Genomic DNA, 27,004 nt, shown 5'->3' on the forward strand with positions numbered 1-27,004 from the left:
AAAGCAATTTGTAGACTTTGAGTAAAGCAATTTGTCTTCTATAATGTGAGTGGGGCCTCATCCAATCAGTTGAAGGCCTGACAGAACAAAAGTAGATCTCCCTTGAGCAAAAGGGAATTCTCCAGCAGACTGCTTTTGGACTTTATCTGCAACATCTCCTCATTTTGGTTTTCCACCAGACTGCATTTGAATTCAAGCTGCAAGTCTTTCTTGAGTCTCCAGCCTGCCAGCCTCCCCCATCAGATTTTGGACTCACCAAGCCTCCATAATTACATGAGTCAATTCATTAAAGCAAATCTCTTCCTATATACATGCATCTTATTTGTTCTTTTTCTCTGGAGAACCCTGACTAATACACATGCTATATGATTCCATTTATGTAACATTCTTGGAACAACAAAATTATAGAAATGGAGGACAGATTAATGATTGCCAGTGGTTAAGAGTCAGTGAAGAAAGAGGGAATTAGGTGTGTCTATAAAAGGCAATAAAAAGGTGACACGAGGGCTCCTTGTGGTGGTAGAAATGTTCTGTATCTTGATAACTAAGGTTAATATGCCTGTGAGATTATACTATAGTCTTGTAAGATGTTACCACTGGGGGAAATTGGGTAAGGGATACATGGGTTCTCTATGTTATTTCTTAGAACTGCATATGAAGCTACAGTTATCTCAAACAGTTTAATTTTTATAAAGTGGAACAAAATGTTTCTGTTTTAAGGATTTTACTTGATGATTTTACTGCGGCCCTCTCTGAGGTCTGGGAGATAAACTGGATTACTACAGAAAAGATTAAACAACCCAGCACCTATAAAATGAAATGCCATCATAGTTTTTAAGTGAGAAAAAGACCAGTCATACTGGGTTCTCCCTTTCCATTCTTTCCCAAAAGCAATTATCAGCAAGTCCTATCTGCTTTACCCACCAAAATATATACTATATTGAATTTGTTACTTCTCTTTCCCTGCTACCACTATTAGTTTTGATGGTCAATAGCAAGCATGAACTATTGCAATGGTACCTCTCCTCTTTCATGGAAGCTCCCATCCAATCTACCTCCTCACTCAACAGCATGAGTAGTCTTAGAACATGTGTTGGAGCGTATTACTCCTGTGCTTAATCCCCTCCAGCAACTTCCCATTGCCCTTCACGTGAATCCCAACTCACTCCTATAGCCCACAAGGCCTTCAGGTCTCAACCAAAAAGACACCTCTACAGTGAACATTTTCCTGAGCACCTTTTCTAAAATGGGTGCACCCTGTGTTCTCTTTCTCAAGACCCTTTTAGTTTCTTTCATGGAATGTAAGCCCCACAAGAGCAGAGATCCTGTCTGTCTTGTTCCCTGTTACAACTGATGCCTAGCAGAATGTTCAGTAAATACTCCATTTACTGAATGTTAAGTCAATAAATGTCCCAATTCCAGACTCAGACACCCCTATCCCCCATCACAAGAAAGCATCCTTTCAGATTTCCTTCATTTATTAAACAAATGCTTGTTGAGTGCCTACTGTGTTAGGCACTCTTTTAGGCACTCGGAATAAAAGCAATATCTCCACATTCATAGAACTTAGATTTGGCAGGGGTAGTGGCAAACAATAACAGACAATAATAAAATTTCGAGCATAAGTGTCAAGAAGAACATAAAGCAGGCCCAAGAATGAGTTGGAGGGGGTAGCTGCACCTATCTTAAGAAGCCTGGTTGGGGAGTCCTCACTGAACCATCGTCTGAATGAAGAGAAGGAGCCAGCTACATACAAATCTAGGGGGAGGCACCCTAGGCGGAGTCTCATCGAGTAGAAAGGTGCTGAGCTCGGAACATATTAGACAAGTTTGAGGCCAGTGTGGCTGAACCCATAGCAGGAAGAGAGAAGGTCTCAGAGTCAGGCAGCACCTACATCAAGCTGGCCTCTCAGGCTGGGTTTTGTGCTAAGGGTGATTGGGAAGCCTTTGAAGACGTTAAAGCAGGTGTGTACTATGATATAGTAATAATTGAACTTTTTAAATTCATCCTGACTGCTGTGTCAAGAAGGTACTATAGGGCAAGAATGAGAGCAGGGAGGCCAGGTAGGAAGCTGTGCAGACATACCTGGGAGAGACACTGGTGGTTCAGACCAAAGAGAGATCGTGGAGAGGTGTGCAGACAAGAGGATGTGAAGAGTTTGCCCTCTCTCTTTGACAAGGTACTGTGGGGACAAATTTGGCTCAGAAATTTTAAAATACACTGGCCTTCTTCAGGGACTGGGACCTTCTGACACTCTCTTGCACTCCTGGCTTCGCCAAGTTTGAACTCGTTTGACTCCCAAGAGCTGCCTTTGCACTTCACCACATCTGAACCAATCACAGAGGAACGCGGCATGCTGAAATGGCTGGTTCCTCGCAACCCCCTTTGTAGAAAAAACTCTCGTTTTATTAAAGGGAAGGATAACAGTGAAAAAAAAAAGGGGGGGAGGAGGGCTTCTTTTCTGTCCTATCACCACCTAGAAGCTACTAAGATTAAATTAATCGATGGACTAATTAAATGTAGGCTGGAGGGTTTAAAGCGTGAAGCCAAAAGAGCACCACACAGAGCTGGGTTCACCTCACCCAGAGGGGTCTGTGGGTGATTCTGGGCACTGGTGCGCCTCACTGAGTAGCGCCCACTCCAACAGCAAAGCGCAACAAGCCTGGCTTCACCCCACAGCCAGGAAACTTAACTGACTGATCAACACTAAGGTGCTCACACAGTAGTAATATTCTTTAGGAGTTGGGGGGTTGCAGGTGAGTCACAACTAATGGATGCAGTGAGCGTTGTAGGGGGGGAAGGGCACGCCTCAAATCATGGTTTGGGTGTGGCAAAGTCATAACGTGTAACCAAAATGTTTGCACCCCCATAATATCCTGAATAAAAAAGTAAAAAGAAACCTGTGAGGCAGGTCCCGCAGCTTGTCAGGTGAGCAATAAAGCAAACTCTCCAGAGAGGCTGGAATAGATTTCAGTTGTCTGAGGGCGAAATCAATCAATGAAAGTGTAGCTGAATCCCTCCACTACCACCCCAGACATAAAGTTTTAGACTATCCCTAAACGGTGCAAAGATTACTCATTCCTGAGCAAGGGCAGAACCAGAGAGGCCTTGACTAAACCAGAGGAAGCCGGACACGGTGGCTCAAGGTGAGTGGCAGGTCTCACTCCCAATAGGAGAATAGTTTCCTGCACAAGTTAAAAACTCACCAGCCCCATGCAGCACTCAAGACAAATTCTATTTCTTAAAAGGAAGGTTCAAAAACCAAAGGTTGGTAAACCACAGAGCATAAATATCATTTCTTACAGCGGCACAAAGACATTTGCCCTCAGAGTATCATGTCACTGGAAAATGACTGCCAGGGAACCCCTCCTGATTACAGACCGCTCTGACAATCGGGCATGCCCATCACCAGCAGAAACTGATGCAGAAAGTTAAGTGTGGCTACCTGGGTGCTTTAAAATGTGATTTCAAAGCTGCTACCCAAGGATTGGATCTACAACATAGAGTGCCTCATGTTATGATTAAACCAGTTAATCCGTGTCAAGTGCTGAGAGCAGCGCCTGGCACCCAGCAAGACCTCAATAAAGGTTAACAATTAGCTGGGCTCAGTGGCGTGTGCCTGTAGTAGCTACTCCAGAGGCTGAGGCAGGAGGATCACTTGAGCCCAGGAGTTGGAGGCTGCAGTGTGCTATGATCATGCCACTGCACTCCACCCTGGGCAACAGAGCCTGAGACCTGGTCTCAAAAACAAAAACCAAAAGCATTAACAATCATTATTATTTAAATTTGTTATGCTTTTCCACTAAGAAATTATTATATCATGTGTTTGCATTTACGTACTCTCACGTTACACATTATAGATGCCTAGCAGGAGAAGGCTGTGTCTCGTTTATTTCAGTCATCTCAGAGCATGGACCTGCACTGGGCTCAATAATGGTTTGTGGTTTGAATTGAATTATTTACTTTCTCAATCCAGACATTTCAGGTGTGTCACCTTGCAGAGGTGATAGAAATGAAAACAGGGTGGCAAAATAAAAGATAAACAAGATCTGAGTCTCTACCCCTTCACTTCCTCATCCTCTATTTCTTCACAGCACCCCTCATTTTGTTGCTGTTTGTCACATTTTTTCTGCTGGGAACTGGTTCCATTTGAGCCTCAGTGGAACCAATGACCCTAGTTGCCATGCACAGTTAAAGTTGAATCAGTTTTGACATCTCCTGGACCTCCATAGGGTTTGAATATGATAAAGGATACCTAGGAGTGCATAAGCTCAAGCCGTATGAGCAGATTTGAGAACCCTATGCTATCGCCTCCAGCAAATGCTTCTTGATGTATACTGAAATAATAGTAATAATAGTGATAACAATAGCAACCACTATTTGCTGAGCACTTATTATGTGTCATGACTATACTAAACGCTTTCATATATTATCTCATTTAACCTACCCAGCAAAACAAAATGTGTGTTTTGTTATTTCCATCTTATCAGGTAAAAAAAACAAAGCACAGAAAAGTCCCAGTGAGCCACTTGCTTAAGGTTTCATCTCCCAGCAAAATGTTGGGATGCAAACCCAAGTCCGCGACTCTCCAAAGTTCATTTAGGTAACCAGTCAAGTCAACAACGGCTTCTGGCCACACAGCCCAGCTCTAAACACAAACACCACAGTCTGGTTCTCTGCGGAGCAAGTGCAGTGCACCTCCCGTGCCCTCCCGTGCCCTTGTCTCTGTGGTCTCCACCACACAGCATGGCAGCGTGGCATATCTCATCTTCTACAAAAGACACAAAAGATTTCTCTTTTCTTCTGTCCCTGGTTACTGCCTAAACACATGCCTTAAAATGTGACCACCTCTGATTGGTAACTTATGCCTAAGGGACCTGCTCCCATTGTCTTTCTTGGTAGAACAAAGGCCTGAAACCACAGGTCGCTGAGGCCAAGCACTTATTGATAGGTTCCAATCAATATTCAGCCACTGCTACAAAGATTACACTTGGACTTTTCGGTCATGATAGCCCCACTCCTCCCCGGCCTTGCTCCTCCTCCTGCAATGTATAACTAGGCTCAGGCAGCGTGTGCACACACAGGCAGGGCTGGTCAGGTGCATTTGCCACACTTGTTACAGGACCTGGAATTAAGAGGAAGACTCCCAACCCATAAAATGACAGAAGACAAGGTAAAGCAGGATTGTGTTTGTTCTGAATCTGGCTTTGAGGAAATAGGGGAATACGTTCAAGTCATATAGAGGATTTGGGAGAGGCTGGGTGTAGCCACCACAGATCAAAATTACTTCTCTTTACTTGGCCAACTGATAGTTCATTTAGCTGCTTAAAAAACTGTTTCTTATTCAGTAATTGGGGTTTTAAGGACTTTTGTTCTATTTTCTGACTAGTCTGCATAATTTTTTTCAAGTGGTTCTGCATAACCATATTACTGAAGAAATGTGCTCCTCCACCAAAAAAAAAAAAAAAAAAGGCAGATTAACCTAAATTTAATCATGAAAACTGATCTGAAATCTTCAAAAATGTCAATGTAGGAAAGACAAAAGAGATAAAAGGGCTGTTTTGGATTGAAGAAAACTAAGAACTGACAACCAAATGCAACAAGTGATTTTAGACTATGAAAGGAAGAAAAAAATAGCTATAAGGGGTAATATGGGGACAGTTGGGAAATTTTAAATATGGGCTGTATCTTTGATAATATTAGTGTATCAATGTTACATTCTTGGCTGTAATAATGGCATTGCAGTTATGTAGGGGGATGTTTTTGTTCTCTGTGAGTATATGCTTAAGTATTAGGAGTAAAATGACAAATACCTGTAGCTTATTTTAAAATGCTTTGGACAAAACAACACACACACATGCATACACACACACATACACATGCATACACACACACACACACATACACAGTGAGAGTTAAACAAATGTGGTGAATGTTAAGCATGGTGAATGTGATGATAAAAGGTGAAGGTTGTGGAATGTTCACTGTACTATTTGGACTTCTTTCTAGAAATGATACTTTACAAAATAAAAACTTAAAAATAAAAAGGGTCTAGTGCTATTGTTCCCTTAGCAGATTTCCCTAAACAAACTCACCTACCCCCATCCACAAAACAATACAAATTGATCAACTTGTGCCCCTATTAGGGTATCATCTTTTAAATTCTGATCTGGAAAGACTTACCCTGCTGAACATCCCTCATGTCATTAGGTGGCATGGTTAAGGGCAGTGGCTCCAGAGTCAGTCAGATGTTGGTCTGGGTTTTAGTAATGTCACTTACCTGCTGTAAGATTTGGGCTAAGTTATTTAACCCTTTGCACTCGGATGTCGAGTGTGACTCGACACAGTTAGCAAAAATTATAGAGATTAAAATTACTCTTTGAATTTATCAATAATAAAAAAATCCAAATAAATAAGTTTGTATGAAAAGAAACTCCAGTTTTTTATTCTACTGCTGCGCTTTGTAAAATCTGGTGTATTTAAAAAATTAAATCCCGAGTAGAATAAAGGAATCGAGAAAAAAGCAAACGAGTGCAAAGGGTTAACTGAGCTTTGGGTTTTTTCTATTAAGAGAAAATGACATTGGGATATAATATGGGATATTCGGGGATTATATTAGTACTTTAGGGTTTGGGGTAATTAAAATAAAAAATATTAAAGAGGCTCAGATGACAAACATTTTAATGTACATAGTCATATGTTTATATAAGATGTATTTAATGAATAACCAGCATGTCATGATTTCATTAATATGGTAGCCCACTAATATTAAAGCTAAAGTAGTTAGAACTTTAAAGATAAATATTAAGTTAATAGCTATATAGATGGTATGTAGATTTGGCAAAATTCATGCAGGTAATATTCCAATAACTAAAGTTTGGAATATACTGCAAAAAGGAAGATAATGTGCTTAACACAGTGCCTGGCCTATAGCAGATGCTCAGGCTTCATTTACAGCTATCATGAAATTCCCTTAGGTGCTTTAGAAATTATGTTGTAGAACTTTTCTTGAGAACCAAGGAATTGCCTAATAATAAATCCCAGAAAGGATGAAAACTTATAAAGCACAATGTTTTTCAACTTTGTGAATCTACTCAGACTTCGAAAGAAGTAGGATAAACAAGGGACTGAGGGTCGAGAAAGCTGAATTATCTCCCTGAGTATACTCATAATGCCCATATAACTCAGACAAACAACTTGGCCTATGGACTTGCAGTTTCTACAACTGAAGAATAGAGGAATTAGACAAGAACCCATTGCTCTCTAAAGTCTTTTTCAACTTGAAAAGCCCCTGGCTTTTTCCAAAGTTGGATGCAAGATCACCTTTGGCTTGGTTTTTGGAGACATATAGTTTAAAGAAAAGGGTATGAGCTTCTCCTCCCTACCTGGTAGTTGCTGAAAAATCTGCTCTTTTGTTTAGAACTTGGGGTTTAATAACATTAGCTCTGGGTTCCCATACTAGAGTTATTTACTAGCTGTATGGTGTTAGGCATGACACTTAGTCTTCTCCCAGCCCCGATTTCCTCACCTGTAAAATAGGAATAACTTAATGTACTTCGTAGTATGTTGTAAAGATTACTGGTGAGTATGAAAAGTTGACACGTGGTTGTTTGGCAAAAGCAATGAATGAGATGATAATGATGTAATTAAAGATGCATTTGTTCTATAGCCCTCTCACTGTTATAGAATGACCACATTATTTATCATACTTAGTTTTTATAATAATCCTATGCATTAACTGCTTTTATACTCATTTCATAGGCAAAGAAACTTAGGCTCAGGGACATTATGGCCTGTCTGGGACTCTTTTCTATGTTTTCTGATTCCTATGTCTACTTTTTTTTTTTAGTAGCCACCATGTAACTTGTAAGCTACCACATAAACACAACATTTTGTTCAGCCATTTGCTTATTCTACCCTTCTACATTTATCCAACAGCATATTTATATTAGAAATGGAATCTAGTTTCTCTAACTTAAAATTATAAAGCTCTAAATGAAGACAGTCTTTTTAAAAGCGCAAGCTTAATATCTGTGAAGAAAAGGCTTGAAGATCTTCTGCCATAAGTATGTAGCCCTCATATGTGAAAAAATAATAATAATTGCTACCTACAGGGTTGCTGAGAGAAAAGGCAAATGATTTAGAACCACAGAGCCCGGACAGAATAAGATCCTCTCTAAATTCTCGCTATTTTCATTAGCTCTTACGTCCTTTTCCTTGTGTCAAACCTCTTGGACATTAGAGTGGATGGATGGAGGTCGATAGGGCTTATTGAGACTTAATCGTTTCAGAAATTTCCCCTCTCAGAAACAAAACTTTCTCTGACCACGTTTAGAGCCAAGCCACATAGAAAGCTGAATACAAATGTTACTTCTTTGCATTTCACAGCAGGAGAGAAAGAAAGGATGGGGAGCAAGGAGCCAGTTTAACATGGTATTCAGGGAAGGAAATTAAACCTGAAAATAAGGGGTAAATAGAAAGAAAGCAGAAAGGAAATGCAATCAAACAGTACCAGAGACTTTCTGATATTTGAGATGATCATGTTAATTGGGAATTCTCAGGAATTCAAGTGACCTGCTTAAAATTGACACGATTGCTCCTCATCTGATCAGCCGGCTGAAATTCTATCCTGGGGAGTCAAAGTAGGGAACTCCAGGCCCTGGGGTGGCAGGACCACAGCCAACTCCAAAAAAGAAACCAGGAAGACCAAAGGAAAAGAATACTCCAAGATTTTGAAATGTTTAAAAATTCTCCTATCTCCTTCATAGTTGTTATTTTTTATTATTCTAATAACATGAGAAATTGATCTTGGGGCAGCTCTAGAATTTCTATAGTAAGGACCTAGAACAACCTGATTGGAAAGGAATAGGATGGGAAATCCAGAATCTTTAAACATTAACTTTTATGTGTGTCAAAGTAATATAGGAACAGCTAACACAGTTGTGACTTAGACTGTGAATCTGGGGTGACAGGGGAGGGCTGGTGCAGATTATGATGGAGCAAACCTGCTGCAGCCACCACTGTCACCTCTGATTTTCGTTTCTGTGGCACCCCTACTCACAATTGGCATGGTCACTGGTTGGACTCTTAAGAAGAAAGAAACTCCATGCTTATGTGGCAGAGGAAGAGGGAAAGAGCCTGCAGAAAGTAGGGATGGAGTGGGAGGTGGCAGTCACTAAGAAACCAATTGCTTGGAGACTCTGTCATAGAAAAGAAGATTCAGGGATGAGACTGGCCAAGTATATCATGGCCCTGGGCTTGTGGTGGGAAGACCCTGAGATTCCTCTTCAGCTTAGCAACAGATGAGCAGTTGAATAGCCTTTGCCCTTTTGGACTTTTGCTCAGAGACCTCCCAAAAGACCTCACAAAGACCCATGAGCAGGTAAGGCGGACAGGATTTGCCTAGTAGTTGGTGGGAAAATGCACTTGAGATTGGTGGGCGTTGGGAGCTTTGGCTTCAACATCATAATTGGCAAATTCTGTAAACATGTGCACTCTGAGTTTTTTTTTTTAAATTTATAAAGATTATGACCCTAGATTTTCATATGTGCTTGAGTTTTTTTTTTTTGTTTTTTTTTTTTTTTGTTTTGTTTTTTTGAGACAGAGTCTCGCTTTGTTGCCCAGGCTAGAGTGAGTGCCGTGGCGTCAGCCTAGCTCACAGCAACCTCAAACTCCTGGGCTCGAGTGATCCTTCTGCCTCAGCCTCCCGGGTAGCTGGGACTACAGGCATGCGCCACCATGCCCGGCTAATTTTTTTTTTTATATATATATCAGTTGGCCAATTAATTTCTTTCTATTTATAGTAGAGACGGGGTCTCGCTCTTGCTCAGGCTGGTTTCGAACTCCTGACCTTGAGCAATCCGCCCGCCTCGGCCTCCCAAGAGCTAGGATTACAGGCGTGAGCCACAGCGCCCGGCCTGTGCTTGAGTTTTGAATGTCTGTTTCTGATCAATGAGGGATGCAAAATAATCAAGACGTTAAGCGCATAAGCTCTGGATCCAAGTCATTATTCTATAATTTACAAGCTGTGAGATGTTAACCTAATCTAGTTATCTGTAAAATGGGGACACTACTGGTGCTGACAGGGAGTGTACGGTAGGCAGAATAATTGGCCTCCAAAAATGTCCACAGCTTCGTCACCAGAACCTGTGAATATGTTACCTTATATAGCAAGGGACTGTGCGGATGGAATTACAGTTACAGACCTTGAAATGAGATTTTCCTGGAATATCCAGATGGGTCAAATCTCACCCCAGGAGTTCTCAAAAGGGAGGACCTTTCCCAGCTGTTGTCAGCGTCAGAGATGCAGTGTGAGAAGGACTGGGGCTGCCCTTGCTGGCTACAGAGATGAAGGAAAGGCACCGAGGAATTCGGTGGCTTTGAGAGCTGGGAATGGCCCTTAGTTTGTAGCCAGCGCAAACACACAGACCTTGATCCCACAACCATAAGGAAATGAATTCTATCATCAACCTGAATTTTCTCCAACAGCCTCCGGAAAGGAACGCAGCCTGCCAACACCTTGATTTCAGTCCAGTGAGACTCCTACCAGACTTCTGACCTACAGAACTTTAACATAAATAAATTTGTGCTGTTTAAGCCACTAAGTTGGTGGTAATTTGTAATGGCAGAAGTAGAAAACTAACACAAGAAGTGAAAGAGACAATCCACCTAAAGCAGTGACAGGCGTGCACTAAGTATAAATAGTCAGTATTGGGCTTTGGGGCTGCCTTTACAGTGTACCTCACATCAGACTGTCGGGATGATAGTGACGGAGGTGTGAGGGAGTGCACCATCTAAGGGATGGTCATACTGGAAACTCAGACTTGTGGGGAGAGCGGGGGAAAGGGCATTTATTGAAACCTTAAAATCTGTACCCCCCATAATATGCCAAAATAAAACAAAAAAGAATTGGGGGAAAAAACATAAAAAAAAAGAACTCCCCGGGCTCCCTGACATCCTCTCACTGCTGAGGATGGTTACCAATTGCAAATAGGATGAAAATCCCTGTCCTTGGAAACAGCTTGAGGGGAAAAAGAATTTGAGGAGAAAGCATCACCCAAGTAAAAGGAGCCCCATCTCAGCTTTGGCTATCTGCGCCTCTGTGTGGGGGAGATGATGAATGGTTGTCACATGCTTGTATGAACAACACCTGCCTGCCCGGAGCACAGGGCATCTTGCGAACCGACATCGCAGGGGGTGGCGGGGCGGGGGAACCAGTCCGTGGAGCCTGTAAGAAGTCCAGGCTGCAGCCTGACAGGATTGATGAGTAACTGAAACTGCCTGGTGCTTCCCGGCTCTGTGTTTCTCCCCCACAGGTCACCGGGGTCTTGATTTTCGCTGTCGTCACCGCGGCACTGGGCTCCTTCCAGTTTGGATATGACATCGGTGTGATCAACGCACCTCAACAGGCAAGTGAAACGTGTACAAGCTCTTTTTGGCAAGTTCGGTCAGTGATCGATATCATACCTTCCTCATACTCAGAGATAAAGTGTGTCCACGTGGGAGACACAAGGTGATCCTGGCCTGCCAGGTATGGTACGCGGGTTCCAAAGCTGTAACTTGGCCTTGACTCCTCAGTAAACAATCTCAGGAAAAAAAAAGAGGCAACATAATTCTTAATCTCTGACTCTGCTGTTTGCTGAGCTCACAGAAAACCCTAGTCAGAATAGCATGTGCCCAAGGATGTTTTTAAAGGGGAAAAAAAAAAGCTTATTGTAGCAGTTTTCATTCAGAGCTCTCAGCCATACATGAATAAAAAGTGCCAGGGAATAAAAGGAAACAATAGAAGGATTGTTTCACTTGGTGTATATTACTGAGCACCTACTTATTTGCATCAGATGCTTTAACCTATACTCTCCACAACTGGATCCTCCCAACAACCTTATTATGCTCATTTCCAGCCCAGATTAAAACCTTTAGGAGCCCTAACACTAAAAGAGATTAGAGTCCTTCCCCAATATTCCTGTCTCCAATAGATGATCCAAAGTAAAATAATACAAAACTTTAGAATAATAGTCAAGAAGTCCAACAAAGTTTAGATTTTCTTCACAATGACTATTTGGATGGGTATTTTTTTTTTTTTTTTGAGATAGGGTCTTGCTCTGTCACCCAGGCTGGCATGCAGTGGCACAATCATAGCTCACTGCAGCCTTGAACTCCAGGGCTCAAGCAATCCTCCTGCCTCAGCCTCCCAAAGTGCTAGTATTACAGGTGTGAGTCACCACACCAGGTCCTGGGTGGGTATTTTTTAATATCAAATAATTTCAACATGTTTTATTATTTATTTTGTGCATCCCTACGCTGGTATCCAGTGAATAGACGGCAGAGGTATGCTGTTGTTCTCCCACAGCCTGTAAGTGGGATTTCATTCTCCTCTGCTCTAGCTCAGGATGTGAGTCATTGAGGGCAGGACTGATGTCTTGCTCCTCTTCCAATCACCAGTGCCAAGCACAGCAGTTGGCAACAAGAAAATACTCAATAAAGTGTTTAATGAAGGGGTTGGCAGGGGGCTTGGGGAGAGAAAGAGAAGGAATTTGGGGAAAGGGTGGCACAAAGTGAAGTTACAACAATTTGTTGGGTGCCTTCTATAAATCCATCATATTTCCTTTGCTTCTTTTACAACATTGGGCTCCAAGGAAAATGCAAGATTATGCAGGGTGTAAGTGTGTGAAATGTGTGCTGGTCACAATCCACCACCTGAAAAGGGCTGCTTCCTGGGCTAAAAGATGTGCCCCAATTAAGTGCCACACATCATCATAAGTGTGGTTGGGAGGTCCGGACAATAATGCTGGGGCACAGGAGATCAGGGTTTTTTGTGTGGGTGATGACAACAAATGCCAATTTAGCAGGAATTTAGTTCAAAATCACCATGACTTGGGATTGACAGAACCCCTTCTCTTTTTGTGGAAGACCTTTTCACATCCTTATTTGAACCATCCTCTACAGTCTTAGAGGGAAACTTAGGCTAAGATCTCCCCTTCTTCAATCCAAGTCTCAGGACCAGAGCTGAAAACAGGGATCACTGTACTGGCATCCAAGTTAGTGCCCTATCTATAGTCCCTTCTGTGTTTAAAGAGCTGCTTAAACACCATTCGATAAGAATGATCATTCAGGCCCTTTATTTTTTTATTAGCTGAATGACATTTGAAATTATTTTAAAGTATTTTAAACTCACACTTTCTTATGGCTATGAAAATTACACATGCCTATTGTGGAAAGTATTAGAAAAAAATCATTCTATCACATGAGCAAACTGCTGAGAATATTTTGTATATTTCCTTCTAGCCTTTTTTCTATGCATATTGTCCATATAGGGTGGTCTTCTAATGAGGCAAATGTCTTGATCAGACTTCTTTTATGATAAGAGGATATTCAGTTCTCCTCACTCAGCTGATGTTACCCAATAGGACTCTGCCCATAACTGGTAACCTAGAGCAGCGGCATTCCAGGTCCTTGCACAGAGTACCCTCCCAGGTCACTGATGCTAAGCAGTGTGACCAAAGCATCATTGAGAGGAATGACGTGGAAGGATGATGGCCTGGAGGATGTGCTTTTACTCGATTATACTTTGGTATGACATTTGCCTCTACTGAAGTACACCATAAAATACAGCTCTGTGAAATTTAGTTTGAATGTTATTCATTCTATTACACACTGAACTCTACAAGGACCCACAGGAGAAACCTCAGTCAGATCTCAATACCTTCCCAAGGGCCATTTTATCTTTGGAATTCATCAGTCGTATACCTGTTTTTTCCCTCTCTTTGCACTAACTGCTAGGAACTTTATTGGTAAATTTATAGCTCACATCTGGCAAGGATACAACACCCAGTGTTTTAATTTTGTACACTGACTTTATTTTTGACCTTCATCTTTCCCAACCTTTTTTTTATATCCAATGTTTATGTTTCTATTAAAATATTTACGTAAGTCTATATAATATAAACCCTGCTGTGCACAAGTAATACTGGTATGAAAATGTATCTTTTTTTAACCTGCAGAATATTTTCAATTTCAATAGTCACCAACATTTAAACTTAAAAAATTTTGTAGAAAAGCCAGGATTCCTGGCTTCTATTAAAATATTAAAGGTCATCCAACACCAGTCTTGCACTTGCAGCTTCCTGCATTAGGTGGGATAAATGCTCTCCAGTTCCACAATCCTGACCACCCACTATTATATCCTCAATAGTAGAGAATATATTCCAGTCTTCTAGTCATCAAGGTGCTCCATGCCTCCTTCACTTATTTATTCCTGCCTGGTTCCTGTTGTCAATGGAATTTGTGACCTGTTTTATGGGATATGATCAACTGTAAACAAATCTATCCATGTTTGTATGTGTATAGCACACATAATTGGAATGGTCCTATCTAAACACCTAACAAACATTTTAAAAGAAAAACAAAAATATTTAGAATATTTGAAATAATAAAGCTATTTCTCTTTATTTTATTTCCTCAGATAATAATATCCCATTATAGACATGTTTTGGGTATACCACTGGATGACCGAAAGGCTATCAACAACTATGCTATCAACAGTACAGATGAACTGCCCACGTCCCCATACCCAATGAACCCAACACCAATTCCTGGGGCTGAGGAAGAGACTGTGACATCTGCTAACCTAATCACCATGCTTTGGTCTCTGTCTGTATCCAGCTTTGCAATTGGTGGAATGATTGCATCATTCTTTGGTGGGTGGCTTGGGGACATGTTTGGAAGGTAGGCAAATTTCATAAATAAGCATAAACATAAAAATGTTAACGTTTTGGTTTTGTTTAGAAAAACATTATCTTTTCTGGAATAGTTTTAGAGTTGTTTTTTGATTCATGACCCTATGAGGCAGGTCAGTGCTAGATCAAAGCAATAGAAAAAGCTGTTGCAACAATCTGGTTAATTGTTCAGGCATTTACACAAAACTGAGTTTTGTGTATATTTCTAGATAATTGCTTTGATCTTCTGATTTTGTAAGTTACAAAAAATATTAGAAAATTACTGCAAAAATGATTAACTCAAGAAGTCAGCAGAAGTGTCTAGATTGAAATTTTTAACCAGGGAGTTCAGTGTTTGCTTCTCAAATCACTCCATTTCTCAGATATCCAGTTTTTCATTTTTAAATCAGAATCTGGCATTTGGATCAGTCAAGTCCAAAGGTTCAGTCAATATCCCTAATTCCCAGTTGCCCAGTGTACTTGGCATGGGGCTTCTAGTGGTTGTTACTACTTCTATCTCAAAGCCTGAACCAAAGATGAAGCAAGAGCTATCTCTATTTCTCAACTCTGGTTTCTGTTAGTGTTTTGGATTGAAAACATCAGTGGAACTCCTTTATCCTCAAATTTCACTTAGCCATGCCACATACTAAAGCTGCTGAGATTTCCTACCCTACATAGAAAATAGTTACAAAATGAAATGATTATTTCTTTAGGTTTATTTTCTGCTCTTTGAGCCAAGCTATTATGTATTAGTTGCCTTTTTCCTCATGATAAAAATATGTGCCATATATGAATAATTTTTAAAATGAAAATATCTTTAAAGATATAAATAATATAGGAAACTAACTTAATAATTCTGGATTATAATTCATCTAGTTTTTCTAATTCTTATTACGAATTATAAATTTTAGTTCTAGTTATCAAAATTCTGGTAACTTCCTCTTATACTGGAGCTTTTATATAATATGATGGTGAGAAGTTTTCTTAACCAAAGGGTATCACAGTAACTCAAGTTTTATTATTATTTGAAAAGGAGTGTCCTTCACCATCTAAGAAAGTGGTCGATTTCTTACATTTTAATCAACTTACTGATATTTAGTTGAACTTTAAATCAGAATCTGTAAAATACAGAATTAATAAACTGAATTTCATCATTTAAAAAATTTTAAACTCTTACAGCTCAGTTGTATATGGTAAAAAAGAAAAAAAATTTTAAACTCATTTCAATTAGTAACAAATTGGCTTAAGTAGTAAATGGAGAATTTTCTAAGTTAATGATTTCTAAAGTAAATCAAATTAAGCAAAATTAAATTAAATTTTAAAATATGAACAAATCAATTATTTTAGCAGCTACTGATAGTTTATATGACTTCTCATTCCCAAAGAAGAAATTTAAACCTTTGTTGACCCTCATTTAGAGATGAGATTCTGACAGGTCCAATGACTTACACTAAAGCATTTATTTAGTGTCCTAGTATTGCAGCCAGGATGTATATTCTCTGAGGTCTTAGGATTTAGCCTCAACAATGGCCATACCCCAAAACAATGTCAAATAACCATGTATCAAATGACTATGGTGAACAAAAAGTGAGGTTTTTTCTAACTCTCAGTAGAAAAGTGATCCTTGTTGGAAAACAGCCATAAAATTCATAATTTCAACTTCAAAGTTAAGATAAAAGAGCTCAGTGTCTTCCATAAAATTATTTTTGTAGGGAGACTCATTGGGAAATGACATGATTTTCCTTATTACCAGTGTCATTTTTTCACTAGTTATAAGGACATAAATAAAAATGTATTCCTTCCCTTATTGCTTTAAAAAAATTCTTTCATTGCAATTGCATGATAGTAATAGAAGTCTGTGGCCACCATTTTATAGTTTACGGTTTGCAAGGTCAATTTTTCTAAGCTATGTATTTATAATTTAGTTACAGGGGTGTGGGGGAAACCATGGTTTATGCAGTCCATACTACCATGAGCAAAGGGAGCTATACATAGCTTGCCTTTGGGTGCATACATTCTTTTCTATCAAAAATGGAACTCATTAAAATGAAGCATTAACCTTTGGTTTCACACAGATCAAGTCCCAGCTCTGTCACTTAGTAGCTGTATGAAAATGAGCAGATTACTTCGGTTCTCTAAGACGTTTTTCTCCCATGCACTGTGAGAAAAAAATAGTACATAGGCCAGGCATGGTGGCTTTTGCCTGTAGTCCCAGCTACTGGGCAAGCTGATGCAGGAGGATCACCTGTGCCCAGGAGATCAAGGTTATAATGAGCTGTGATGCTACAACTGCACTCCAGCCTGGGTGCAGAGCAAGACTCTGTCTCAAAAAAAAAACCCCAAACCAAAAACTAAAAACCTGCCTCGTGGCATTATTGGGAGGATTAAATGAGAACAAATATGAAGAGTTCAGCCCAATGACAGGCACACATTAAGCAGGCAGCAAATGCAGCCTTATTTTGATTATGATGATGACGATGAGAACCAGGACAATGTTGAAGCCTATGCTATCAGAAGTATTTAGAGCCAGATTTAAAGAAATAAACTTAGATACAGTTAAAATTCTTTCTTCCTGATTCAACTACTTCATATTTTTTTTATTATTTATTTGCAGCCATTTCTCACATTTGAACAGAAGTTAAAATAATTTTAAGTTGTATAAAGTGCTCCAGCATCCATTGTTTGCTGGTAGAGAAAAGGAACTGTAGGGCAATCTGGCATCAAAAGTCCTTTCAGCCTATTTCTTTTATGACTCTTTATCTTTTTCCCCCTAATAAAAGAGACTATTAGCTAGCTGGTAATAACTTTTTAAGGTAAATTATTGAATTTGCCTGCCCCGTGTCCCTGAGTAGATAAAAAGCATTTCACAGTAGTCTGGGGAGAGAAAGACCCCTTAGCTGTCTTTCTACTCTGCAGCTCTGAGGCCAGCCAGCTCTAAGTCACTGTTTCTTCTGCCTTTATGCAGTAATGATTTCCTTTCGTTAGTTTCCTATTGCTGCTGTAATGAACTACCACCAATGCAATGCCTGGAAACATCACAAATCTATTTTCTTACGGTTTTGAAGGTCAGAGGTCCAAAATTCGTTTTAGTTGGCTAAAGTCAAGATGTCAACAGGGCTGGTTCCTTCTGGGGGCTCTGCGAGAAGAATCCGTTTCTTGCCCCTTTCTAGCGTGCAGTGGTCACCTACAGTCCTTGGCTTGTGGCCCCTTCTACATCTTTGAAGCATATCACTCCAAACTCTACTTCTGTCATCATACCGCCTTCTCCTCTTCTGCTTTTCTCTTACAAGGACATTTGTGATTGTATCACTGGGTTCCCTTGGAATAGTCCAAAATAATCTCCCCATCTCAGGGTCCTTGATCACATCTGCAAAATCCGTTTTGCCATATAAGGTAATTTACAGGGTCTGAGCATTAGGATATGGACTCTTGTAGGGACTTTATTCACAGCCTATCACATTGCTGTTGGGCAATCCTTGCAGCGTGAGATCATATAGTTTTACTCTCCAGAAAAAAAAAAAATCTGTTTGGTGTTGAAGATACTTGCTTAGAAAAAGTCTACCTGTCCAGGTTTGAAACACTGAAATAGAATATAACAAGGTGTTTATATTTCTCTGTAGCACAAACATTTCCACATCTGTCCATTCAGATTCTTTTATTGGCTCTTTTATTCTTCTTAACTTTGAAGAAGGTTTTTCTGTACCTTACTTTCTCATTAAATATGAATAAAAGTATCAATACCTGCAGCAAAGATCAATTTTCATGTGATAAATTTTGAAAATGATGTTTTTGTTGCTACTATCAGCTTTATTATGTATTTTACATTGGTTGACATTAATTTATAGATTCTGGAAATATGCTAGCTTACAGTGTTAAGATAAGGATAATTATAATTTCTCTATGATAAGGCTTAAAGTAAAACTATATTTTAATTTACTTTCAAATAATTTGTAAAATTTAACTTGTAAAGCTCCTTTCCTATCTATATCAACTACCACTGAAGGGGAAAAAAAAAGAAAGAAACAAGTTGTAGGTTACAACTACATAATTAAATTTAGCTATCATCAGATAGTTATTCTTTAAAACAATCAACTTGAAGAAAACTTTTGTTAACTCTTTGAAAAACTGTTATAAGTATTATCCTAAATCAAACTAGTCATCACTGTAATTAAATAACCTCTATCAAAACATGGAGATCAGGTAGATGCAACCTAGATTCTCTCTTCATAAATATTGCTTTTTTTTAATACATTAGTCCACAGATGAATCAAAGTAGCAATCTTGGTTAAAAATTCCCCAACTAGCTCTTTTGTGTGTGTGTGTGTGTGTGTATGTGAGAGAGAGAGAGAGAGAGAGAGAGTCTCACTCTATTGCCCAGGCTAATCTCAAACTCCTGGGCTCCTCCCACCTCAGCCTCCTGAAGTAGCTGGGACTATAGGTACATGCCACCACACCTGACTTCCCAACTAGCTCGCTGATGTAGCAAAATTAAAATAATTGCTCTTAGGAAACATCTCAACATGCTCTGAAAGTAAATAATTTTATCAAGTTTTCATGCTAAATTTATAATTCTTGATTTTTAAAATTTCAGAATCAAGGCCATGTTGATAGCAAACAGTCTCTCCTTAGTTGGAGCTCTCTTGATGGGGTTTTCGAAACTGGGACCATCTCATATACTTATAATTGCAGGAAGAAGCATATCAGGACTCTACTGTGGTAAGTCTCTCTCTCTCTCTCTCTCTCTCTCTCTCTCTCTCTCTCTCTCTCTCTCTCTCTCTCTCTCTCTCTCTCACACACACACACACACACACACACACACATCTCCGTCTGAAAATTATTCTAAAGGCAGTTGTGGTAACATTCATGGATATTTTTGAGCTTAGGGTGACATCACAGAGGGAAAGGTAACAGCATAATGTTGAAGTCCTGAGTCAGGAAAGTTTGGGACCAGTAAGTAGGAATTATGCCATCTAGGTTCTTGCTCATTGCAATGACATCATTCTAGTTGTATGATCTCAGACAAATTATTTAACTCTGTTTCTTTATTAAGTGAGTATTACCTCAGACAAATTTTTGGCCCTGACTCTGTTTCTTCATCTAATAAATTAAGTGGATAATAATATCTACCTGATAGGGTGATTGCCAGAGAATACATATAAAATGTTCAGCGTAGACTCTGACATCCAGTAAGTTGCTGACAAATGTCAGCTGTTGTCCTTACACCTGTGGTGCAGTAGACATTGGAAGACAGTTACCCCCAGACCCCTAACTCTGCCCTTATGGCCTACCTGGCTGCTACATCTCCATGTCTCATATCTTCACACCCTGAACCCATCTCTTGGACCACATTCTCCAGCCCTGTGGAGAATGGCTGAGTGAAGCATTAAAGTGGTGGTGTCCACAGGAAGGGGGAGTCAGACAGAAGCAGCTAGAGGAGACTGGAATGGTGGAGGGATGCTCCTCCTGTGAACTTGATGCTGCATAGTGGGAATCACTAGTTCTTGACAACAGCTTTTCAAACTTTCAGAGGCAACTAATTAGCGGAGATCTGAACAGGGAGGATCATTCAACCTCTAAAACAAATGGCCAAATTGTCAACTATTGCCAATGAAGCCCTGATTCTGATGGTGCTGGGCTGAGGTTTTAGCCATTTTCACAAACTGTAGTTGCCTTGCAAAGCACCAATATCCACTGGGGGTGGGGAAGGAACGGTGAGGGCACAGGCTTTGTGTGCAAAGTATTTTTAACACTTTTACCTGCAGAAAAGACTTTAATTACATGTGTCTTCAATGATGAGTTGAAACAAAAGTCTAAAACCCTCACAAGTTAATAGTTCAATTAAACCTCCTTTCATTATTTTTAATGTTAATACAAATAACTGAAGGTCACGGTAGTTTTATTAAGATGAAGTTCAGCCCATACATGGAAAGAGCTTTGGATTTACAGTGAATCAATTCTAGCACTGTCTCTGTGTGGTCTTAAATAGGAGCTTCAGCTCTTTCTTCTATAAAACACAGATAATAACACTATAAAAGAAGTCCACATTAGGATTCTTCTTTCGTTTCTCTCCATTTGAAAAAATACAGTATGAAAAAAATCACAAAATATTTTTGTCACAGGCATTCTCAGTAATCAGGCAAAAACTTCCCATCCCCTATTGCACTTCTACTTCATCCATCCTCTCCTGCCCTCGCTGGCCACTCTCAATGCAGACCAGCACAGAGAAAAAATGAACAGTTCCACCAGTGGTAGTGGAGGGAGTATAGAGACATAGACTGTTTAGCTCAAAGGTAAAATAAATGTGAATTTATTTTCACAAATGTGAAAATAAATGCTATAACCATATTGTCAAACAACCTATTAATATAACTAATATAACCAAGTAACTAGTACCTCTCTAGCCATCTTTCAAAATTATATCTGGCCCTATCATGAGTATTACAGTTGCTAAAAATTATAGTAAATATAATTTGGTCTTCAGATTCATGTGACCTCAGATCTGTGAGCTTATCTGCATTATTCTGTTCTTAAGGTACAGTATTAGGCATTACTGAAAGACAGTACAACTTAGAATAGGACTAAAAAATGGGTTTTTTCTTATTTAAGATCAACAGGCCTCACCTGTGAAATTCAGCAGAAATACAGATGCCATATCAACCATGTACATGCTCATTTGAGATACTAAGAACAATTTGAAGCATTAAAAAATATATATATATATTGAAAACAGTTGCCAAAAACATCGTTTACGCAAAGACCATCCATTTCCTTTTGATAGGCAGGCAGTTTCTACAAGGAATCCTCTGACAAATCATATTTTCAAATACTTAAGAAAATGCCAAACATTAAATTCAGTGTTGCCTATTGATAATCTCTGACCTTTTAATGCAATCAGCAAATGGCTGGCCACTCCATTTCCAGCATGACTGATTTACATGCACATTTAAGAAAGCTTCAGAAGGCAGAATGGCCTAATGCTTTTCAAATTTTTTGTATTCCTTTAAGCACCAAAAGTCATTCTTCAAATAAAATATTTTCTGATGCCTAATATTTGGATAGAATAAAGAAGTTGGGTTTCTCTGGCTGGATTAATTGGGGGAAGAGTCGTTGAGTTCTTTAACCTCTTCCACATTTCCACACTCACCCCCACCCCCATCACCAACTTAACAGTGATCTTAATGACCCCACTTTGTGGAAATTCAGAGGGGGCATGTAGTTTTCATGCTAATGCTCTATGGCACTGTAATCTTGGGCAAGTCATTTCTCACTTCTCTCAAGAGGTTGATAGAAGATATGTTCTAATTTCCTTTAATCTCATGAGGCTACATGAAGAATATTATTAAAATATTTTTCATTTTCTTTCCTGAAGACAACCTAAGAGGCTATGATGTAAACTAAATATTAACATGGATTTTTTTTAACTAAATAAGACAACATGATGAAGAATTGCCAAATACATGACTAAGCCTTTCTTTCTATGCATATTTCTGGCTACAACTTCATTTGTGGTCATATCAACAGATACTCTTTGCATGAACTGTGTGTCTATGGCTAGGGACAAGGGCTCTTTCTTCCAATGAACTCAGGAAGGGACTTCACTCAGGATATCGACTGTATAAACCAAATTATTGTTATTGAGATAGTCCTGGCTATACTTTAACATCTATGTTCATATTTCATGCAGGGCTAATTTCAGGCCTGGTTCCAATGTATATTGGTGAAATTGCTCCACTCACTCTCAGGGGCGCTCTTGGCACTCTTCACCAGCTGGCCGTTGTCACAGGCATTCTTAGTAGTCAGGTAAAAACTTCCCAACCCCTACTGCACTTCTACTTCATCCATCCTCTCCTGCCCTGACTGTCCACTCTCACTGTAGACCAGCACAGAGAAAATAAAACAGTTCCACCAGTGGTAGTGGAGAAAGTATAGAAACATACTGTTTAGCTCAAAGGCAAATTATTACCACTCCTCACTTTTCCCCTTAGAATTATTGGTGGGATCAGCACTGAAGGTGACCTGGCAAGTCAAATCAACAAATCCATAGTATTATAGAATTAAATTATTCCATTTAGATTTCAAGAAATAGGAAACTTCAAGTTTTTGACTGCTTGGGTTTCCTTTGTTTTGAGCATCTTCTCTGGGAATTTAATATGTAAATGATTACCGTAGGAGCTCTGTTCAGCTGGCTCTATCCTTTCCTTCCACTCAGTGGTCTCAGAGGAAGGCCTTGGACCCCATGTCTAGGACAATCCAGAGGGTAGTGTGTAAACCACTGCCATAGGGATCACAAAGCTACTAAATAGTTCTCATCAGAGTAACTGTTCTATCTATAAAACCCCATTCTATTTAAATTCTGGGTAATCTAAGAAGGTGTTTTCAAGCAAAGGTCCAAAGTTATGCATGATTTTAATATAGTATTCCATCTGGTTGCCTGGAGACTACAGCCATGTGTTTATCCAATTAAAAAAAATTTTTTTGGCTGATTCCCATCCTAACTGTCCTATAGGAATTAATGAAAACAAACCTAGGTGAATTCTTTGTAAAACAAATAATCCTAATTTAGTTAAGGTGTGACACAATAGTCATAGTTTTCATCTTGTGCTTACTTGAACCAAAGTTGTCAGGGATTACTATTAAATAGCTGATGTACTTTTTCATAAAATCATTGTAGAAGGTAGACCCACAATGTCAGGCAGTTGGTAGCTTCTTCCTTGTCTTTTCAGATTGTTGGCCTTGACTTTATCCTGGGCAGTCATGATCTGTGGCACATCCTTCTTGGCCTGTCTGCTGTGCGAGCCATCCTCCAGTCTCTGCTACTCTTCTTCTGTCCAGAAAGCCCCAGATATCTTTACATCAAGTTGGATGAGGAAGTTAAGGCAAAGAAAAGTAAGTCTGTGTGGTTTTTCTTTCTTCCTATTGTTTTGGCATTATCAGCTAATGCAAAACAGCGTGCCTGAATGGTTGCTCATGAAATTAGTAGCAGTGCCTTCCAAATGAAGTCATGTAAGAAAAATGTGTAAAATCATTTTAACAAGACTGGCACATGCCATTTTCCACCATAAGCTCACTCAAGCCCAAACCAGAAACCCACATGCAGGCCATTAGACTAAACCAGGAGTTTCTAAAGGATCTTCCCAGCATTATACCTTTATGATAATGAAGATCATAGTTTTCTTTGTCATGAGATGAAGCCAAATGTTCTGCTTTTTTCAAAAAATCAAAAAGCAGAATTCAATTTAACAAAAAAAGAATTTCCACATCTGCTATTAAGTAATGGAAAGGAGGATGCAGAAATGTTGCTCTTTCATTAACATAAAAAAATAAATTTATTTTTGTTTTGACCTGAGTTGTTTCAACCTGATCGTTTTGTGGCACAGGCTTGAAAAGACTCAGAGGATATGATGATGTCACCAAAGACATTAATGAGATGAGGAAAGAAAGGGAAGAAACGTCAACTGAGCAGAAAGTCTCCATAATTCAGCTCTTCACCAATTCCAGCTACCGACAGCCTATTATAGTGGCATTGATGCTGCACATGGCTCAGCAATTTTCTGGAATCAATGGGGTAAGTTTAAGAACACTCTCTAACTCTTAGGAGTGAAATGAATTAGGACAGGGAGGGCAAGAGGTATAAGTTTAAATAGCTAATAGACATTTTAAAGTGTTGTCATCATATGTCTTACTACAACCGACATATATTGAGTGAGCAGTAATTTTCTTTTTTGTGTGTTTTGCTTCAACATCTTTCTAATATTAGTTTGCAATTTTTAAAAATGTCAGCAATCAATGGTACTATATGTCCATAAAGATGAAGGTAAAAGGCATAATTAATACAAGGAAGAAAAAGGAGAATAAATAAATATATCCTCCCCAAACAAACTAAATTGCAAGAGGCTTCTAGAGTTAAGCATCGAATAGCCTAGACAAAAAGGACCCCAGGGTTCTCTCGATCTGTTTAAATGAAGTACATCAGATAGCCAAGTACAAAGAAAAGTTTTCTGCCATCCAAGAAACCTTCACTCCATTTAGGGAGAAACCACACAAAATAAACAATAAAGCGAAATGGCATGATATTGGTGAGTAAGGATAATAGATAAGACATGATGGAAAAAACATACTGAGTCTTAAACTGGCTAGTCTTTAGCCAGTTTTAGTTTTAGTTGAAACCCCTGCATCATGAAGACTAAAATGGTTCTACTGGCAGTTAGCTACCAGAAGAAAAAATTAAGCATTTGTTTAAGAAACTACATTTTAAAAAATCACTTATCCCCTTTCATTGCTGTTAAAAATGTAAATTGGGCTTCCTCTATCCCAACTTCACAAGGGATACTTTGGGATTGATTGATGGATGGACAGACACTTAGAGGAGGCAAAGAAAGTACTTCCCATCAGTTAAAGCAAAATGAGACCTGAACCTCACTCCACAAGCTCTGCGGTGGTCTTTGTCCTCTGGGTGTTTGTTGACATTCATTTTTACTAATACTCTGCATATCTTTGGGGCTCAGAGATCAAATTCATATCCCCTGTCTGAGCTGTGCCTATATATCCAATGGCACAATACTTAATCTCTCTAAACCTCTCTGCTTCCCCTTCTATCCCAGTGCCTAACTTAAAGAGGCATCCAAGAAATGTTGAATGTGAGGCTGTTGGGCAGCCTAAAAATGGTAGGATAGTGTGTAGTGTGCCGTAAGCCACTACTCACAGAACATAGTCTGCACAGTCCTACTACCTTAGTCCTGTCTGCAGGAAGAGGTGCCAGCAAGAGGACACATCAGGTGGGGAAGGAATGACAGAGGAGTACAGATGACAACATGACCTAAAAAGACTGTTATAATTATATAAACATAGCTACATTTTAAAAGGCTATCTGTGATGTTGTGAGCCATATTTCTCCCACTTTACGTCTTGAGACCAATGGAAATTTTTGGATCAAATACAATAGCACTCAGAACTCTTGTACATGCTGGTGAGACTATAAAATAGTCATAACTTCTTTGGAAAACTGGCAATTATGTATCAAAGCTAAGCATATGCATATACTACTGCTTAGCAATTCTATTGCTGGATATAAATGCATACATACTTCACTAAAAGGACTGTACTAGAATGCTCATAGCAACACTATCCAAAGCAGCCACCTGCCACAAATACCCATCAATAGTAGACAGGTAACTAAATTGTGGTATATTAATACAACAAAATATGATACAGTAATGATAATGAACCATCTACAAATACACACAATGAGGATGCGTCTTACAAAGGTAATGTTGAACAAAAGAAGCTAGACACAAAATGATACATAGTATGTGTTTCCATTTACATCAAGTACAAGAGTAGGCAAAATTCACCTGTGATGTCAGAAGTTAGAAGAGTGGTTTCCTTGGAACAAAGGGCAAAGGGACATAGAGGGCATTTCTGGAGTGCTGGAAATGATGTATTTTTTGATCTGGATGCTGGCTAAACAGGCTTGTTCGGTTTGTGAAAATTAATTGAGCTTTACACTTATTATATGTATATGTGTATATAATATTTTAACAAAAAGTTGAAAATTTTTAAATAAAAAAAATCAGTAGCAGAGTTTTCAGCTAAATATAGAGTAATCAGAAATTTTAAACACTAAAGGAAGACGGTGGGTTTTCCTTCCCTGGAAGGAGAGAGTGGAGAAGATCTTTGGGAGGTTCTAGAGACCATACGTAGCTCCATAGAAAAAACTAAAAATGGACAACCTAAAATATTTCCTGTTTTAAAGACATCAGTGCCAGGCTTCTTGATTAAGACCAAATCGTTTTTACTTTGCAGATCTTTTACTACTCAACCAGCATTTTTCAGAACGCTGGAATCAGTCAACCTGTTTACGCAACCATTGGAGTTGGTGTTGTCAACATGGTTTTCACTGCTGTCTCTGTAAGTAAATATCATAGACAAATACACTGCTTGTTCCTTGGTCCAGAAATGGGGGACAAAATTTGTAATCTAAAAGTGATCAATGACTTATTGTCCACCTGCTCTAGCTGTGCAGAATGAAGTGGATCATGGGAAGAGTCCTATCTGAATAAGCCAACCACTGCCTTGAGATTAGGCATAACGGAGAAGGGGGATCACTGGTTTTCTCCATTGCTGAAATGCCATTTAGTCACTCATTTGTGAATTAATGACCTACTTGGGGGCACAGAGGACTTCCTCCTTGTACAAATCTCTGTACTTAAACCCATTGGGATTAGCTAACAGCTTGTTATTTCTACAATATTTGACAGTATACTTAGGTTCCTCTCTTCCCATGGTTGAAA

The 27,004-nt window shown here is 39.2% G+C and overlaps 1 protein-coding gene across 1 annotated transcript in view; it reads left to right on the forward strand.

Moving 5' to 3' along the window:
- Window positions 1-5,061: 5,061 nt before the first annotated feature.
- SLC2A2 (solute carrier family 2 member 2) overlaps window positions 5,062-27,004 on the forward strand; it is a 29,246-nt gene continuing 7,303 nt past the window's right edge. The window contains exons 1-8 of the mRNA XM_012736392.3: window positions 5,062-5,173; window positions 11,316-11,408; window positions 14,462-14,724; window positions 19,306-19,430; window positions 22,399-22,514; window positions 23,438-23,600; window positions 24,092-24,279; window positions 26,517-26,621. Of these exons, the coding sequence (XP_012591846.1) occupies window positions 5,159-5,173; window positions 11,316-11,408; window positions 14,462-14,724; window positions 19,306-19,430; window positions 22,399-22,514; window positions 23,438-23,600; window positions 24,092-24,279; window positions 26,517-26,621 (1,068 nt within the window). The 5' untranslated portion in view covers window positions 5,062-5,158. The remainder of the gene's footprint in view (window positions 5,174-11,315; window positions 11,409-14,461; window positions 14,725-19,305; window positions 19,431-22,398; window positions 22,515-23,437; window positions 23,601-24,091; window positions 24,280-26,516; window positions 26,622-27,004) is intronic.

The sequence above is a fragment of the Microcebus murinus genome, chromosome 1 (genome assembly GCF_040939455.1).
Source record: "Microcebus murinus isolate Inina chromosome 1, M.murinus_Inina_mat1.0, whole genome shotgun sequence".
Lineage (NCBI taxonomy): Eukaryota > Metazoa > Chordata > Mammalia > Primates > Cheirogaleidae > Microcebus > Microcebus murinus.